Genomic DNA, 15,864 nt, shown 5'->3' with positions numbered 1-15,864 from the left:
TGCTGAGTGTTGCTTCACACAGAGTGGAGATCACACTGAATAATCACACCATCAACAATGTTTTCTCACAGAAACGCCCACAGCAAAGAGGAAATATTTAATGTAGAGATGTAAAAACCTCAGCTTTCACTTGGTTCTGTGCTCCAGCTCCAGACTGACGCTCCCTGTCTCTGGCTTCTTTGAGAATTGTGTCTGTGGATCTGTGACGCTCTGAACAAAGTCTCATCCGTCTCTCATCCTCCAGGCTAAAAGTTGTTAACCAAGAACAGAAAAATGATCTCTTTGCATCCCAGCACAGCAAAAACAGACCAGCCAGCACTTTCAGCAGGATCAGTGTTTTAATCAAACCCACAAGCCGGAGGCAAAGACAACTACAGAGGCAGCGAGAACCCCCGGCTAGCTGATGTTTCCTCAGCTAAACCAAATATCTGAAGATGAGGATGTCCCTGAAGAGGAAACCAGAGCTGTCAAAATACATTTGAATATTGCTTTTACATAATGGACACCAGCGTGTGGGTGAAACCATGAGCACTTCATACTCAGTGTGACTTACAGGACTGAAGCGTCTGTTGGAATGAGATTAATTATGAAGCGTTTGGGCAGTCGGTTATGTTTCACAGTGTTTCATGTGAACATTAGTGAATTCATTCAGGTCTCAGAGTGAAGCTCACCACTGCAGCTCAGCTGATACACATCCACACAACACGTCTGCATATACGCAAATCTGCAAGCCACTTTGTAACTGGCCTCTGCACCCTCTTTTCTTGCTGTTTCATATCTGTTGTCAATGATGCATTTTAGTTCTGTGTTGTATGAACCTGAAAGGCTGCTGAGCCACACTTACTCCTGTACAGTTTCCTGTATAGGAGTAAGATGACATATAAGAAAACGTTTTGATTCGTACTATAAAAAAGAAGCGTCATGTCACGTCTCTGATGCATCCATGCAGCGTCAGCATCTACGAACAGTCAAAGCTCTCATCACTGAGTCTGACTGAGCTAACAGCTAAAAGGTGGATTTTGTGTTGTGTATTAATCAGCGTGACCATTGTCAGGAAGTGTGTAATCACACATGGTGTGATTATTCTCCGTAAAAGTTGATTAACTCTCACCTCTCACCGCCGAGCTCCGCCATCGCCGGCATCTGGCCTGCAGCGCTGACATTCATGTGACCATAAATGCTGAGAGTCCCTGCAGACAGAAGACCACTGTTAAAACATGAACATGATGATTTACATTATTAAAGAGGGAACTTTTAATTACTATCACACCAGTCCTGGTCTCAGCAGATTACATTAACATAGGTGAGTTAAACCACATCAGGATTATGCAAATGCGACAATTTTGGTTGACATTTGCCGTGTGCTGATGAACAACTTGCCGCTGCACGTGCAGCTTTGGATTTGGGTCGAACGAGTTTGAATTCAGAGGATTTCAAACTGATTGTAAGTCTGAGTCTGTAAGGAAAGGTGATTACTAAACATCTGACTGACCAGCTGGAGGTCAAAGACTGAGCATATAACATCCAATGTTTTATGAAATCGACTGTCGATTTAAGCATTCAGGAGACTCAGGTACCACAGTAACATTTATTACATTTCAGCACCAAGGATAAGAACAAAAAACAGAGCAGAGTCCAGGACACTCACTGAGTGGTTGAGATCAAATCCACTCGGGCTGGCCTTTAAGTCTCCACAGATATAAATCTAAAAGAAGACCACAGAGCAAAGGTCTCGAGGTCATCCACGGAGTCAGGGCATCAAATTTCAGAAAGCCGATCTGTTGTGCAATTCAATTCAGTTTCATTTATACAGCGCCAAATCACAATGACAGTCGCCTCAAGGTGCTTTATATTGTAAGGTAGACCCTACAATAATACATACAGAGAAGAACCCAACAAACACATGACCCTCTATGAGCAAGCACTTTGGCGACAGTGGGAAGGAAAATCTCTGGCAGAACCAGGCTCAGGGAGGGGCGGGGCCATCTGCTGCGACTGGTTGGGGTGAGAGGAGGAAGACATTTCTCCAGTGGAAAATGCGACGCTGTCAGCTGATTGTGTTTTTCCAACATCGAGAAGAAAGTCGTTTTTACTTAAAAAAAAACGACTTTCTCACATTTAAGAAAACATGCTTTGTGTTTTGGAGTATCAGGATACCCGGATGTTCAGTCAGGTAAGACAAGATCGCCGACGAAGTGCAGCATCAGTTAAAAATGTTCACAAAATAAAAATCCATCAAAGCAAAACTCGTTTCTATTCATGCAGAATTCAACAGAAACAGTATTGGAAGGCAGCCCAAGGCTGCAGGTGGGATGAACGGGGGCGGGGCAGTGAAGGTCAGCCTGGCAGAGAAAGAGGCAGAGGAGGGTCACGCCCCGCAGATTTACCCCCGTTCAGCCGAGCTGGCAGCTGTCACGAGCGCTTTGCCGCGTGGACGTTTATATCTGCACAAAAACAAAGCAGAAAGAACAAAATCCTCACCTAATCTACATCCCATATGCTGACAGCTCAAAGCGTTGCACAGCATTGCAGAAAAATGTCTGCACAACCACTTATTTTTCTGTCACAAGGAATCAAAAGAACCAGACTGCGTCTGTAAATCTGCTGCACACAATCTCCCTACACCAGCGTTTATATTACATTATACCAGGATCATGTGCACCCACACGCACAGCCACAACAATCTGCTGCAGTTATTCTGTCCAGAAACAGTTGATACAGACTGATCTGAGCTCTGTTAATAATCATACTGTCACATGATTCACCAAACCTTTCCCCTCCTGCTCTGTGGAGGGGAGACTCCCAGACGGCTCATTTATTACAGCATAAACAACAGCTGTACTGAAGAGCAGTGACCCTCTCCGTTCGAGGACACGCAGGCCCAAACCGTGCCAATGAAATGCCACTCGCAGCAAAGCAGGGCCCCAGGTTGACCTCCAGGGGGGGGTTAAAGGTTCAGGGTGTTCTCTCTAATCTGTGACCCATCTGTACGACACGGCAGCCGTGAGAAAGGCGCCTGAGCAGCAGAAAAGATCCTAGCGTGTTTGTGTGATTGTGACTGAAAAACCTTCTAATCTGCACAAAATACTGAATGTTGCAGGAACAAGGAGGAGTACAGATTTAAAAAGTGCTCTGTGATATATGATTAGCCAATGTCTGTGCATTACGAATGAGAAAAAACTGATTTTATGAGATTTTAAATAATTCACAGTCCTGTCACAGTAGAGTCCAGCGATCTGTTTGTGGGGAAAGGACAAGTGTTAACCCAGAGCCACTCCTACTGGGACCCCGTAGAGAGAATAAAAGCTGCTCTGGTGGTTAGAGGGGATTTTATTGTTGTGGCTGATCTGTGGTTGTATGCAAGTGTTAGTACGGAGGACGTGTTGTTTACATATTCCATCCACATGTGAAGAGAAAAGCCTGGATACACAGAAACTTACAGCCTGCTTTGGTTTTAGGCTTAACCTCTAAATATCGGCACACTGGGATGAGATGAGCATATATAAAAGGAAGGCATATTTAATCTATCTTCAGTCAGAGAGAAGGTAATTCATCATATAGAGTCTGAGATTTATTCAGGAAGCGTGATGTACTAAATATAGATGCAGAGCTCTTTATTAGCTCTGCAGCATCGCTAACGTGCTGAATGCAGCCATGCCACCTGCACATGTGAACAAACAGCTCAATGCATGCGTAATGTGCACAATCCATCACAATACACATCTGTACAGTCCAGCTAATCCATAACTCATCTTCAGACAGGTTAACACAGACTGAGTGAACTCAGCTCAGTCCATGTAGCCTCAGCTGGAGCTGCTCTTAATTATTCTGTCATGAACCGGGTTTCCATGTGCTCACATAAACTGGAGCACACGTCACCTTCACAACAAAAACATACTGACCAAGAACATTCCTCTTCAGTACTTTATCATCTCGTCTCTAATCATTATTATATCATCACTGATTCGCCGTGAGTCAAAAACGCCTTGGAGCCGTCTCCAGGTCGCCACGGGCTGCCGACTCTGTTCTATAATAGCCTCAGTCGGGGAGGTGAGGTGAGCTGAACGCATGACAGAGCTAATGGGCAAGGTTGCTAAGAGGGTTTACTGGAGTCTGTCAGCTCTCTTCCAGTCACACGGAGCTCAGAGAGTAGAAATACAAGCAGAGCTAAGACGGTGGGAGATGCTGACAGGGAGTCCAGGGAAGAAGATAAAAGACTGCTGAGCAAGAAGGAAATGAGATGACAGCAGCTCAGGTGAGCTCAGGCTGCAGGGCTGGGACATGCAAGGCTTCTTTTTGAGGCATCGAAGTCGGCCCTGACAACACGCTGAGGCAGGCCAGCCAGGAAAGCCTCCAGTGTTCCTGCTGCCAGCTGCTAAAGCGGTGGGAGGGACATCACAAGTGGACAGAAAGATGCTGCTAAGAGATTTATTCACAGCGACGTGAATGAGAGTCTCGGCACGGAGGATCAGAAGTGCACATCAGCGTTTAAAATGACGACCCTGAGTCGAGCCAACAAGCCAGTGAATGCAGAGAGACGTGTGGATGTTTGGACTGAGTCTGGCAGGAATTCCTGCATGCAGAGCAAGAGCTGGCAGACTGGACCTCATGAAGTCTTCCACATTCAGCCATGGGCTGCCTCTTACATTCACACAGCGCCGCCATTGTTTCGATGGGATATTCCCGTCATGGGGTGACTTTAACACAGCTCTGCCCACATGCAGTGGCCTGAGGGCAGGACGTGCACGCCTGTGGCTGGGCGAGGTGACGTCTATCAAAGCACATTTACCTCACACACACTTTCACATGGATCTTTGTTCACCACAGCTCTGCACTTTAGAGTCATCACGTCATCTAACATAACCGACACATCGCGCAGGCGTCGTCTCACTACCACCACAGGAGGTCTCGGTGAGTTTGAGCTTATCACCCAACTCCACAAATGTGCTTCCACACCTACGTCTCTCAGTTACCCTCACCTGCATGTGATTGGACTGTGTGGGGAAGCTAAAGAACTCAGAGAGAAGCCTCACACACACAGAACCCAGCTGAGCCGGTACATGACGTCACTTCACGTCACTAATAACATCCGTAAGAACTATAGTATATGCTCTATGCTATAGACTTGTAGTCAAGACCGCCTAAACCAAGACCAAGACAATACCAAGACCAGAGGGTATCGAGACCAAGACAAGACCAAGACAAAGTCGAGATGAGACCGAGTCAAAAAAGTCTTTAAACTGCAGCCAGATGCTGCTTCGTTTACAGGTGTCAGGCATATTTATGTGTTTTTGCGATGCACTCGCACGCTCCACTTGACTGTCGCGTCTCTCACCCTCTGTTTTTCACATAATGATATTATCCTACATCCTCGCATGCTATTGGCCACAATATGGAGGGATTGGAGCATAGCTGAGCCACTGTGTGAGAGCTGAGCAGCGAAAGGAAATTAAGTGAGGAGCCGGCTCTCGCTCAATGGGAGTCGACTCTTCTGATTCACTACTAAGCACTCTCTAAGCACGGCTCTTAGAGCTGATGCTTTTGCACACGACACATTATCGGACGTTACGTTGTGTGTCATGGATACTGTTGACTCCAAATCTCCCGACCACTACGTGGATCTGAGACAGCAAGACCGAGACAGCGAGACCAAGACAAGACCAAAACCACGTAAAAGTGGTCTCGAGACATCCAACTCTATGTGATGCTTCCGATGACAGCCGTGCAAAAGTTTCTCACATTTTCACAGGATCAGAGCACCTGTCATAAAAACAAAACTCTGTCAAAAACCACTTTAAAGTTTATAGCCAAACACAAGCCGGCGCACTGGACGCCAACATGCAACCTTTAACATATCTGGAATCTGGCATCTTAATAAAAATAATATGCTTTTTAAAACAGTAAACAGCAATAACTCTATTATAACTCTAATAATAAAAATTAGTCAGCATGAACATAAATGCATAAAAAGATTAAGTAAGTCAACCCTTTTAACATTTTTCGTGCCACAGCACGAAATGCTGAATATTAGCGATGCCATGTGTCACATGACGTGCACTTTCCAAACGGCAGCACAGCCTGTGACCCTTCCTGGGCCCCTGTGTCCTATTTAGCTTTGCTTGAGTGTTGCCGAGCATGGATCACTGCCTAGGGCTTCAGTGTCAGTAAAGCTGGTTTTCCATATAACCCACAAGTGTTTGTGCAATCGGCGTGATTTTATTTCCTGTGTGATGTAACAGCAGGATGCTCATCTGCAGCTGGCGCTCCTGTTCTGTCACAGCCATAAACCGGCATTTAAATCACCGGCGTTTCTTTAACACATCATTAAACAAATGCTTGAAACTGGGTTAGGACAGAGCTTTCTGAGCGCACATGCAAAGCTTTCTGAGCATAAAGCTTTGAACATGAGAAAAAGAAAAATGTGAGAGAAGAAGAAACTAGTGTGGAGAGGCCAGAAAACATAAATGTGCACAAACAGCCAAGCCACGAAAAACTCGAGAAGAGTCCAGACTGAGTGACGGAGCGTCGCGAGGGTGGAGGGTAAGTGAAGTTCAGCCAAAGTTCAGCCAGTGCAGGTGGGGGGAGACGAACAGCACGCTCCTGTGTGCGGGAGATACTCAGCAGCCTGCAGGAGGCCATGAACAGTGCAATAACCAGCAGGGTGGAGTAACAGGGTGGAGTTGTCCAACAATAAAATACAACAGAAAGCACAAATATTCAGATAGACCATGGATCACTAAGGGTTTACAAAATGCATGTAAAAAGAAAAATACACTCTATAGGGAATTCCTAAAACAAAGAACAAAAGATGCTGAAAATAAATATAAAAAATGCATAAATAAGTTGACCAATATTATACGTATATGTAGAAAGGAGTATTATAGTAAAATATTGAACAACAATAAACATAATATGAAGGGAATATGGGATGTTTTAAATGGTATCATTAAAAATAATTCTGAACAACAAAGTTATCCTCAATACTTTATCGACAATGGCAATATTATAGAAAACACTGCTGTCAACAGCTTTAATCATTATTTTGTAAATATTGGACCAAAACTGGCAGAACAAATGGTTCTGAGTCACTGCCATCAGTAGACTGTAGTGAAAACCTGATTGATAGGAACCCTAACTCAATGTTCCTCACATCAGTGGAGGAAAAAGAAATAATTGACATTGTACACATGTGTAAATATAAAACATCTACTGATTGTAATGATATTGACATGAAAATCGTCAAGAAGGTCATTGAAGGAATTGTAGGACCTCTAACATATATTTGCAACTTATCATTTCAGACGGGAAAAGTGCCAAACAAAATGAAAATAGCTAAAGTTGTGCCGCTGTATAAAACCGGGGATAGACGCCACTTCACAAATTACAGGCCTGTTTCTTTACTACCTCAATTCTCCAAAATCCTAGAAAACCTGTTTAATAAACGATTAGACAAATTCTTAGATAAATATGAATTACTCTCTGACAGTCAATATGGATTCAGATCAAAAAGATCAACATCTCTGGCATTAATTGAATCAATTGAGATTACGAATGCTATAGATCAGAAACAGTATGCAGCTGGAGTATTTCTGGATCTCAAGAAAGCATTCGACACAATCAATCATGACATATTAATTAATAAACTGGAACGGTACGGGATCAGGGGGGTTGTACTGCAATGGGTGAAAAATTATTTAAGTGACAGGAAACAATTTGTGAAGCTGGGTGTCCATTCCTCATCATGCTTGGACATTGCTTGTGGTGTTCCACAAGGCTCTGTACTGGGTCCAAAATTATTTATTATTTATATAAGTGATATTTGTAAGGCATCTGATATATTAAAATTAGTATTATTTGCAGATCACACAAATATTTTTTGTTCTGGGGGGAATCTAAAGGAGCTGCTGGATACAATTACTTCAGAAATGTGCAAAATTAAAAAATGGTTAAACAAGAACAAACTAACAGGAACAAACGGTGGTTAGCACTGTTGCCGCACAGCAAGAAGGTCCTGAGTTCAATTCCAACATCAGGCCGGGGTCTTTCTGTGTGGAGTTTGCATGTTCTCCCCGTGTTTGCGTGGGTTCCCTCCGGGTACTCTGGCTTCCTCCCACCGTCCAAAGACATGCAGCTTGTGGGGATAGGTTAATTGGATAATCCAAATTATCACTAGGTGTGAATGTGCGAATGAAAGTGAGTGCGAATGGTTGTCTGTCCCTGTGTGTTGGCCCTGCGACAGACTGGCGACCTGTCCAGGCTGTACCCTGCCTCTCGCCCTATGACAGCTGGGATAGGCTCCAGTGCCCCCCGCGACCCTGAAAAGGATAAGCGGAAGCGAATGGATGGATGGATGGAGGAACAAACTATCGCTAAATCTAAGTAACACTAAAATGATCTTATTTGGGAATTCCCTTAGAAATGCACAAGTGCAGATTCATTTAGATGGTGTGGAAATTGAAAGAGTACTTGAACATAAGACTCATATAAATCATATACATAACAAAATTTCAAGAAGTGTCTCAATCTTGAGTAAAGTAAAACACATTCTGGACCACAAATCACTCCACATTCTCTATTGTTCCCTGACTGCACTGTATTTGCAGTACTGTGCAGAGGTTTGGGGCAATACTTAAAAATGTTCGCCATCATCAATCTTTATATTACAAAAAAGGGCCATAAGGATAATCCATAAAACTGGTTACAGAGATCATACAAATCCACTATTCTTAAAATCAAAAATTCTAAAATTCACAGATCTGGTTCATTTTCTCACTGCACAAATTATATATAAAGCAATAAATAACCTGCTTCCTGACAATATTCTAAAAATGTTTTCTAAAAGGGAACGGGGATACAATTTGAGGGGGGAATTAAATTTAAAACATCCTCGTATCCGTACAACATTAAAAAGTTTTTGCATCTCTGTGTGTGGAGTGAAGCTGTGGAACAGACTAAGTAAAGATATGAAGCAATGTCCAAGCATGGCGCAGTTTAAAAAGCGGTTTAAGGATATGGTATTTACAGAGTACAGGGAAAAGGTAGAGATTTGATAGGGTGTTCTTGTCTAATATTTTCATGTGTGTGCGGGTGCACGGGTATGTTGGTGTATATATATATATATATATATATATATATATATATATATATATATATATATATACATACACACATACACATACAGGGAGTGCAGAATTATTAGGCAAGTTGTATTTTTGAGGAATAATTTTATTATTGAACAACAACCATGTTCTCAATGAACCCAAAAAACTCATTAACCCTTTAAGACCTACCATAGAACCAAGTCCGCCAGAGCTTATAGTATATTTTTACATGCTGTGGAGCCATTTTTTGGAGCATTTAAAGTTGCTATACATCAATACAACCATTACAGCCCAAATTTTAATAATATGTCTGCATTAAGTGCATGGTAATTACATAAATTGCAAAAAGGTGTAATAAACTACAAAAAATTGAAAATCGTTTTTGTTTTTTTAACATATATTTCTAGTTAGAGAAATTTAAGAGGCTTATCCCTCAAAACTGTAAATACAAAAAAGTTGCACAAACTAGTTTCCCACCACAGGAAATTTATTTTGAGTGTCTTCATAGTTTTATTTTTGAAATACACCAATTTTCATATACTGCAGGAAAAACGAAAAAATATATTATAGTGCAAATTTGCAAAATAACAGCATATGCATCAAAATAAAATATTTCCAGCAGTGCAATATGAGTCCTAAGCATCCCAGAAACGACACAGAAAGTCATGAAATCAAACATAACTTTTAAAAACACAAGTATAAGCCCATGAGGCCACGATGGTAAAAAAAAAAAAACTACATTTCCGCAAAATGACGTCACTTCCGGTTTCGGGCAGGTCATGCGATAGTTCGCGCTGATGGACGTAGGAAGTGTTACAAACAGCTGATCGGATCGGCAAAGTGTGTTCCTGGAATATTATGTTTTTGTTGCTACAAGCGCTTTTTATGCAGTTTTTGCAAAGCTATATGTGGAAGGAAAGTGTGACCTAGGACAGGCTGATGGCATAAGATGTAAGTACAACTCGTCCGGTTTCATATGCAAAAAAAATTATTGCGCTAGCTCACGTGGTTGCAGAGCTACCGGGATTTAAAAATAGTTACGCAAAATGGAGCGTGTCCGCTCCTACTGGCTCTAAAGGGTTAATATCAAAGCTGAATGTTTTTGGAAGTAGTTTTTAGTTTGTTTTTAGTTTTAGCTATTTTAGGGGGATATCTGTGTGTGCAGGTGACTATTACTGTGCACAATTATTAGGCAACTTAACAAAAAACAAATATATACCCATTTCAATTATTTATTTTTACCAGTGAAACCAATATAACATCTCCACATTCACAAATACACATTTCTGACATTCAAAAACAAAACAAAAACAAATCAGGGACCAATATAGCCACCTTTCTTTGCAAGGACACTCAAAAGCCTGCCATCCATGGATTCTGTCAGTGTTTTGATCTGTTCACCATCAACATTGCGTGCAGCAGCAACCACAGCCTCCCAGACACTGTTCAGAGAGGTGTACTGTTTTCCCTCCTTATAAATCTCACATTTGATGATGGACCACAGGTTCTCAATGGGGTTCAGATCAGGTGAACAAGGAGGCCATGTCATTAGTTTTTCTTCTTTTATACCCTTTCTTGCCAGCCACGCTGTGGAGTACTTGGACGCGTGTGATGGAGCATTGTCCTGCATGAAAATCATGTTTTTCTTGAAGGATGCAGACTTCTTCCTGTACCACTGCTTGAAGAAGGTGTCTTCCAGAAACTGGCAGTAGGACTGGGAGTTGAGCTTGACTCCATCCTCAACCCGAAAAGGCCCCACAAGCTAATCTTTGATGATACCAGCCCAAACCAGTATTCCACCTCCACCTTGCTGGCGTCTGAGTCGGACTGGAGCTCTCTGCCCTTTACCAATCCAGCCACGGGCCCATCCATCTGGCCCATCAAGACTCACTCTCATTTCATCAGTCCATAAAACCTTAGAAGAATCAGTCTTGAGATATTTCTTGGCCCAGTCTTGACGTTTCAGCTTGTGTGTCTTGTTCAGTGGTGGTCGTCTTTCAGCCTTTCTTACCTTGGCCATGTCTCTGAGTATTGCACACCTTGTGCTTTTGGGCACTCCAGTGATGTTGCAGCTCTGAAATATGGCCAAACTGGTGGCAAGTGGCATCTTGGCAGCTGCACGCTTGACTTTTCTTAGTTCATGGGCAGTTATTTGGCGCCTTGGTTTTTCCCCACGCTTCTTGCGACCCCGTTGACTATTGTGAATGAAACGCTTGATTGTTGGATGATCACGCTTCAGAAGCTTTGCAATTTTGAGACTGCTGCATCCCTCTGCAAGATATCTCACTATTTTTGACTTTTCTGAGCCTGTCAAGTCCTTCTTTTGACCCATTTTGCCAAAGGAAAGGAAGTTGCCTAATAATTATGCACACCTGATATAGGATGTTGATGTCATTAGACCACACCCCTTCTCATTACAGAGATGCACATCACCTAATATGCTTAACCCTTTAGAGCCGATCGGAGCGGGAACACGCTGTTTTGCGTAACTATTTTTAAATCCCAGTAGCACTGCAACCACGTAAGCTAGAGCAAAAATTTTTTCTTCATATGAAACCGGACGAGTTGTACTTACAACTTATGCCATCAGCTTGTCCTAGGTCACGGTCTCCTTCCACATAAAGCTTTGCAAAAACTGCATAAAAAGCGCTTGCAGGAACAAAAACATAATATTCCAGAAACACGCTTTGCCGATCCGATCAGCTGTTCATAACACTTCCTACGTTGGAATAGACGTCAGCGCGAACTTTTGCATTTCCGCCATTACCTGCCCGAAACCGGAAGTGACGTCATTTTCGCGGAAATGTAGTCTTTTTTGCCATCAGGGCCTCAGGGCCTATACTGCTCTTTTTAAAAGTTATCTTTGACTTTATGACTTTCTGTGTCGTTTCTGGGATGCTTAGGACTCATATTGCACTGCTGGAAATAGTTTATTTTGATGCATATGCTGCTTTTTTGCAAATTTGCAGTATAATATTTATTTTCGTTTTTCCTGCAGTGTATAAAAATTGGTGTATTTCAAAAATAAAACTATGAAGACACTCAAAATAAATTTCCTGTGGTGGGAAACTGTTTTGTGCAACTTTTTTGTATTTACAGTTTTGAGGGATAAGCCTCTTAAATTTCTCTAACTACAAATATATGTTAAAAAATCAAAAACGATTTTCAATTTTTTTGTAGTTTATTGCACTTTTTTGCAATTTATGTAATTACTATGCACTTAATGAATACATATTATTAAAATCTGGGCTATAATGGTTGTATTGATGTATAGCAACTTGAAATGCTCCCAAAAATGGCTCCACAGCATGTACAGTGGGGCAAAAAAGTATTTAGTCAGCCACCGATTGTGCAAGTTCCCCCACTTAAAATGATGACAGAGGTCAGTAATTTGCACCAGAGGTACACTTCAACTGTGAGAGACAGAATGTGAAAAAAAAATCCATGAATTCACATGGTAGGATTTGTAAAGAATTTATTCGTAAATCAGGGTGGAAAATAAGTATTTGGTCACCTCAAACAAGGAAAATCTCTGGCTCTCACAGACCTGTAATGTCTTCTGTAAGAAGCTTTTCTGTCCCCCACTCGTTACCTGTATGAATGGCACCTGTTTGAACTCATCATCTGTATAAAAGACACCTGTCCACAGCCTCAAACAGTCAGACTCCAAACTCCGCCATGGCCAAGACCAAAGAGCTTTCGAAGGACACCAGGAAAAGTATTGTAGACCTGCACCAGACTGGGAAGAGTGAATCTACAATAAGCAAGCAGCTTGGTGTGAAAAAATCAACTGTGGGAGCAATCATCAGAAAATGGAAGACATACAAGACCACTGATAATCTCCCTCGATCTGGGGCTCCACGCAAAATCTCATCCCGTGGGGTCAAAATGATCATGAGAACGGTGAGCAAAGATCCCAGAACCACACGGGGGGACCTGGTGAATGACCTGCAGAGAGCTGGGACCAAAGTAACAAAGGTCACCATCAGTAACACACTACAACGGCAGGGAATCAAATCCCGCAGTGCCAGACGTGTTCCGCTGCTGAAGCCAGTGCATGTCCAGGCCCGTCTGAAGTTTGCCAGAGAGCACATGGATGATACAGCAGAGGATTGGGAGAATGTCATGTGGTCAGATGAAACCAAAGTAGAACTTTTTGGTATAAACTCAACTCGTCGTGTTTGGAGGAAGAAGAATACTGAGTTGCATCCCAAGAACACCATACCTACTGTGAAGCATGGGGGTGGAAACATCATGCTATGGGGCTGTTTTTCTGCCAAGGGGACAGGACGACTGATCCGTGTTAAGGACAGAATGAATGGGGCCATGTATCGTGAGATTTTGAGCCAAAACCTCCTTCCATCAGTGAGAACTTTGAAGATGAAACGAGGCTGGGTCTTCCAACATGACAATGATCCAAAACACACCGCCCGGGCAACAAAGGAGTGGCTCCGTAAGAAGCATTTGAAAGTCCTGGAGTGGCCTAGCCAGTCTCCAGACCTCAACCCCATAGAAAATCTGTGGCGGGAGTTGAAAGTCCGTGTTGCTCGGCGACAGCCCCAAAACATCACTGCTCTCGAGAAGATCTGCATGGAGGAATGGGCCAAAATACCAGCTACTGTGTGTGCAAACCTGGTAAAGACCTATAGTAAATGTTTGACCTCTGTTATTGCCAACAAAGGTTATGTTACAAAGTATTGAGTTGTATTTTTGTTATTGACCAAATACTTATTTTCCACCCTGATTTACGAATAAATTCTTTACAAATCCTACCATGTGGATTCATGGATTTTTTTTTCACATTCTGTCTCTCACAGTTGAAGTGTACCTCTGGTGCAAATTACCGACCCTTGTCATCATTTTAGGTGGGGGAACTTGCACAATCGGTGGCTGACTAAATACTTTTTGCCCCACTGTAAAAATATAATATAAGCTCTGGCGGACTTGGTTCTATGGTAGGTCTTAAAGGGTTAATTGGTAGTAGGCTTTCGAGCCTATACAGCTTGGAGTAAGACAACATGCATGAAGAGGATGATGTGGACAAAATACTCATTTGCCTAATAATTCTGCACTCCCTGTATATTTGTAGGTTGTGTATCCTTGAGGTGTTAATGGGGTTATTGAAAATGTGTATATTTGCGTATGTGTATATACATATGTATGGATAGATAGAAACATATATGTATACATATAAAAAAAATTACACATAACATATAATGTAATTGCAAGGAGGTGTTTTTGTAGTCTATTGATACTAGATAGTGGAAAAGGGGTGGGATTAAATAAGCTTATGCTTCTTCCTGCTCCTTTTTGAACAGGAACGTTATTTGGAGTTGTGGTTGCTCGTTTTCCTTTTGTTTTGCTTGGTTCATTTGTCTCTTTTAATTCTATTTTGTTGTACTTTTTCAACATGTTCAAAATAAAGATTCAATCAATCAATCAAACATCCATACCGCATGCATTTTTCATTTACGAGGCAGGCCCATGCTTACAATGAAAACCATGTTTCTGCATGTATGTTACTTAAAGCTACTGCATGGATCGTCACCTGGCTGTGCTGACAGGTTTACCTGTCCAGGTGCTGTTTTGATTCAAGAGACCCACGATGGCGGGAACAATGAGGAGCCAGGATCAAGAACACCACCCAGGACTGGGTGAAGGGAACGCCCATAGCCGGGCCCTAACTCTGAAACCACAGCCAGGCAAAGTGGAGACTTTGATGGTCTGAACAAAAGTTACCCAGACTGACCTACAGGAGATTTCATTAGGTCTGGATGGGTTCTCCTGGACTTCCACTTTAAAGGTGGCCTCAGTGAGAGGGGTGAGCAAGTATGAGTGTACATGAATCTCCATGTATGATCTCTGATGAGATCTAGGCTGGCTTGGATCACCCCAGTGTGCCCTGAGAAGAGGTGGAGGAAGCGGGGAGAAGGAGACAGTCAGTGTATTTTTATTCTTTCCACTTTGTCCTTCCAAACTCTCTGAACGAAAACACCAGCTCCATCCCTCCTGATCAGAGAAGAGTAGTTTAAGAAGAGCTGTACAGATACCTCTTCCAGCTTTTCTGAGGAGAGATACAAGCTCGGGTGAACCCCAGGTCTGAACCACCTCAGCCAGATCCTTTCGATGCCGAGGACCAGGGGCTCGAATCTAAACTGACCTGAATTACCGAGGTTGAAGATGAGCCCATACACCCTCTGGGGAACGCTCATCTCTTGTACATGAGCTCACCTCTTCTTCTTCTACAGCTTCATTCAGTACTTTTTAACTTTAATGAACATGTATGGTTTCCCTGCTCAACACAACCAAAATGTAAATGGCCTGCATTTGTATAGCGCTTTTCTAGTCCATAGGACCCCAAAGCGCTTTACACTACATTCAGTCATTCACCCATTCACACACACATTCACACACTGGCGATAGCAAGCTACATTGTAGCCACAGCTGTCCTGGGGCGCACTGACAGAGGCGAGGCTGCCGGACACAGGCGCCACCGGGCCCTCTGACCCCATAAACTAACAAGACTGCTGAACAAAACCAAAGTCAGAACAATTCTTTTGTAGTAAACTTTAGAGCCAGTACTGCATTACTGTGACAAGTATTGATCCACTTCCTGTTCTACCATCTTGTCTATATTCATGTTCAGCGCCAGTCTTCATTATGCTTAAAGACTGAATGGATGTGAACTCCGGCATGAAGACAAAGATAATACTGTAACAAATCAAAACAATAAATCGTGATGAAAATGTCAGAGAATCACAGA

At 42.6% G+C, this 15,864-nt stretch overlaps 1 protein-coding gene across 3 annotated transcripts in view; it reads right to left on the bottom strand.

Moving 5' to 3' along the window:
- The window catches only part of htr4 (5-hydroxytryptamine receptor 4), a 163,847-nt gene that overhangs the window by 102,555 nt on the left and 45,428 nt on the right, over window positions 1-15,864 (bottom strand). For all 3 annotated transcript variants that reach the window (XM_076890377.1, XM_012919349.3, XM_004552077.4), the window contains exon 2: window positions 1,112-1,190. In XM_076890377.1, coding sequence (XP_076746492.1) covers window positions 1,112-1,167 — 56 coding nt within the window. In that variant the 5' untranslated portion in view covers window positions 1,168-1,190. The remainder of the gene's footprint in view (window positions 1-1,111; window positions 1,191-15,864) is intronic.

The sequence above is a fragment of the Maylandia zebra genome, linkage group LG2 (genome assembly GCF_041146795.1).
Source record: "Maylandia zebra isolate NMK-2024a linkage group LG2, Mzebra_GT3a, whole genome shotgun sequence".
NCBI lineage: Eukaryota > Metazoa > Chordata > Actinopteri > Cichliformes > Cichlidae > Maylandia > Maylandia zebra.
This window is presented reverse-complemented; position numbering and strand designations above follow the sequence as displayed.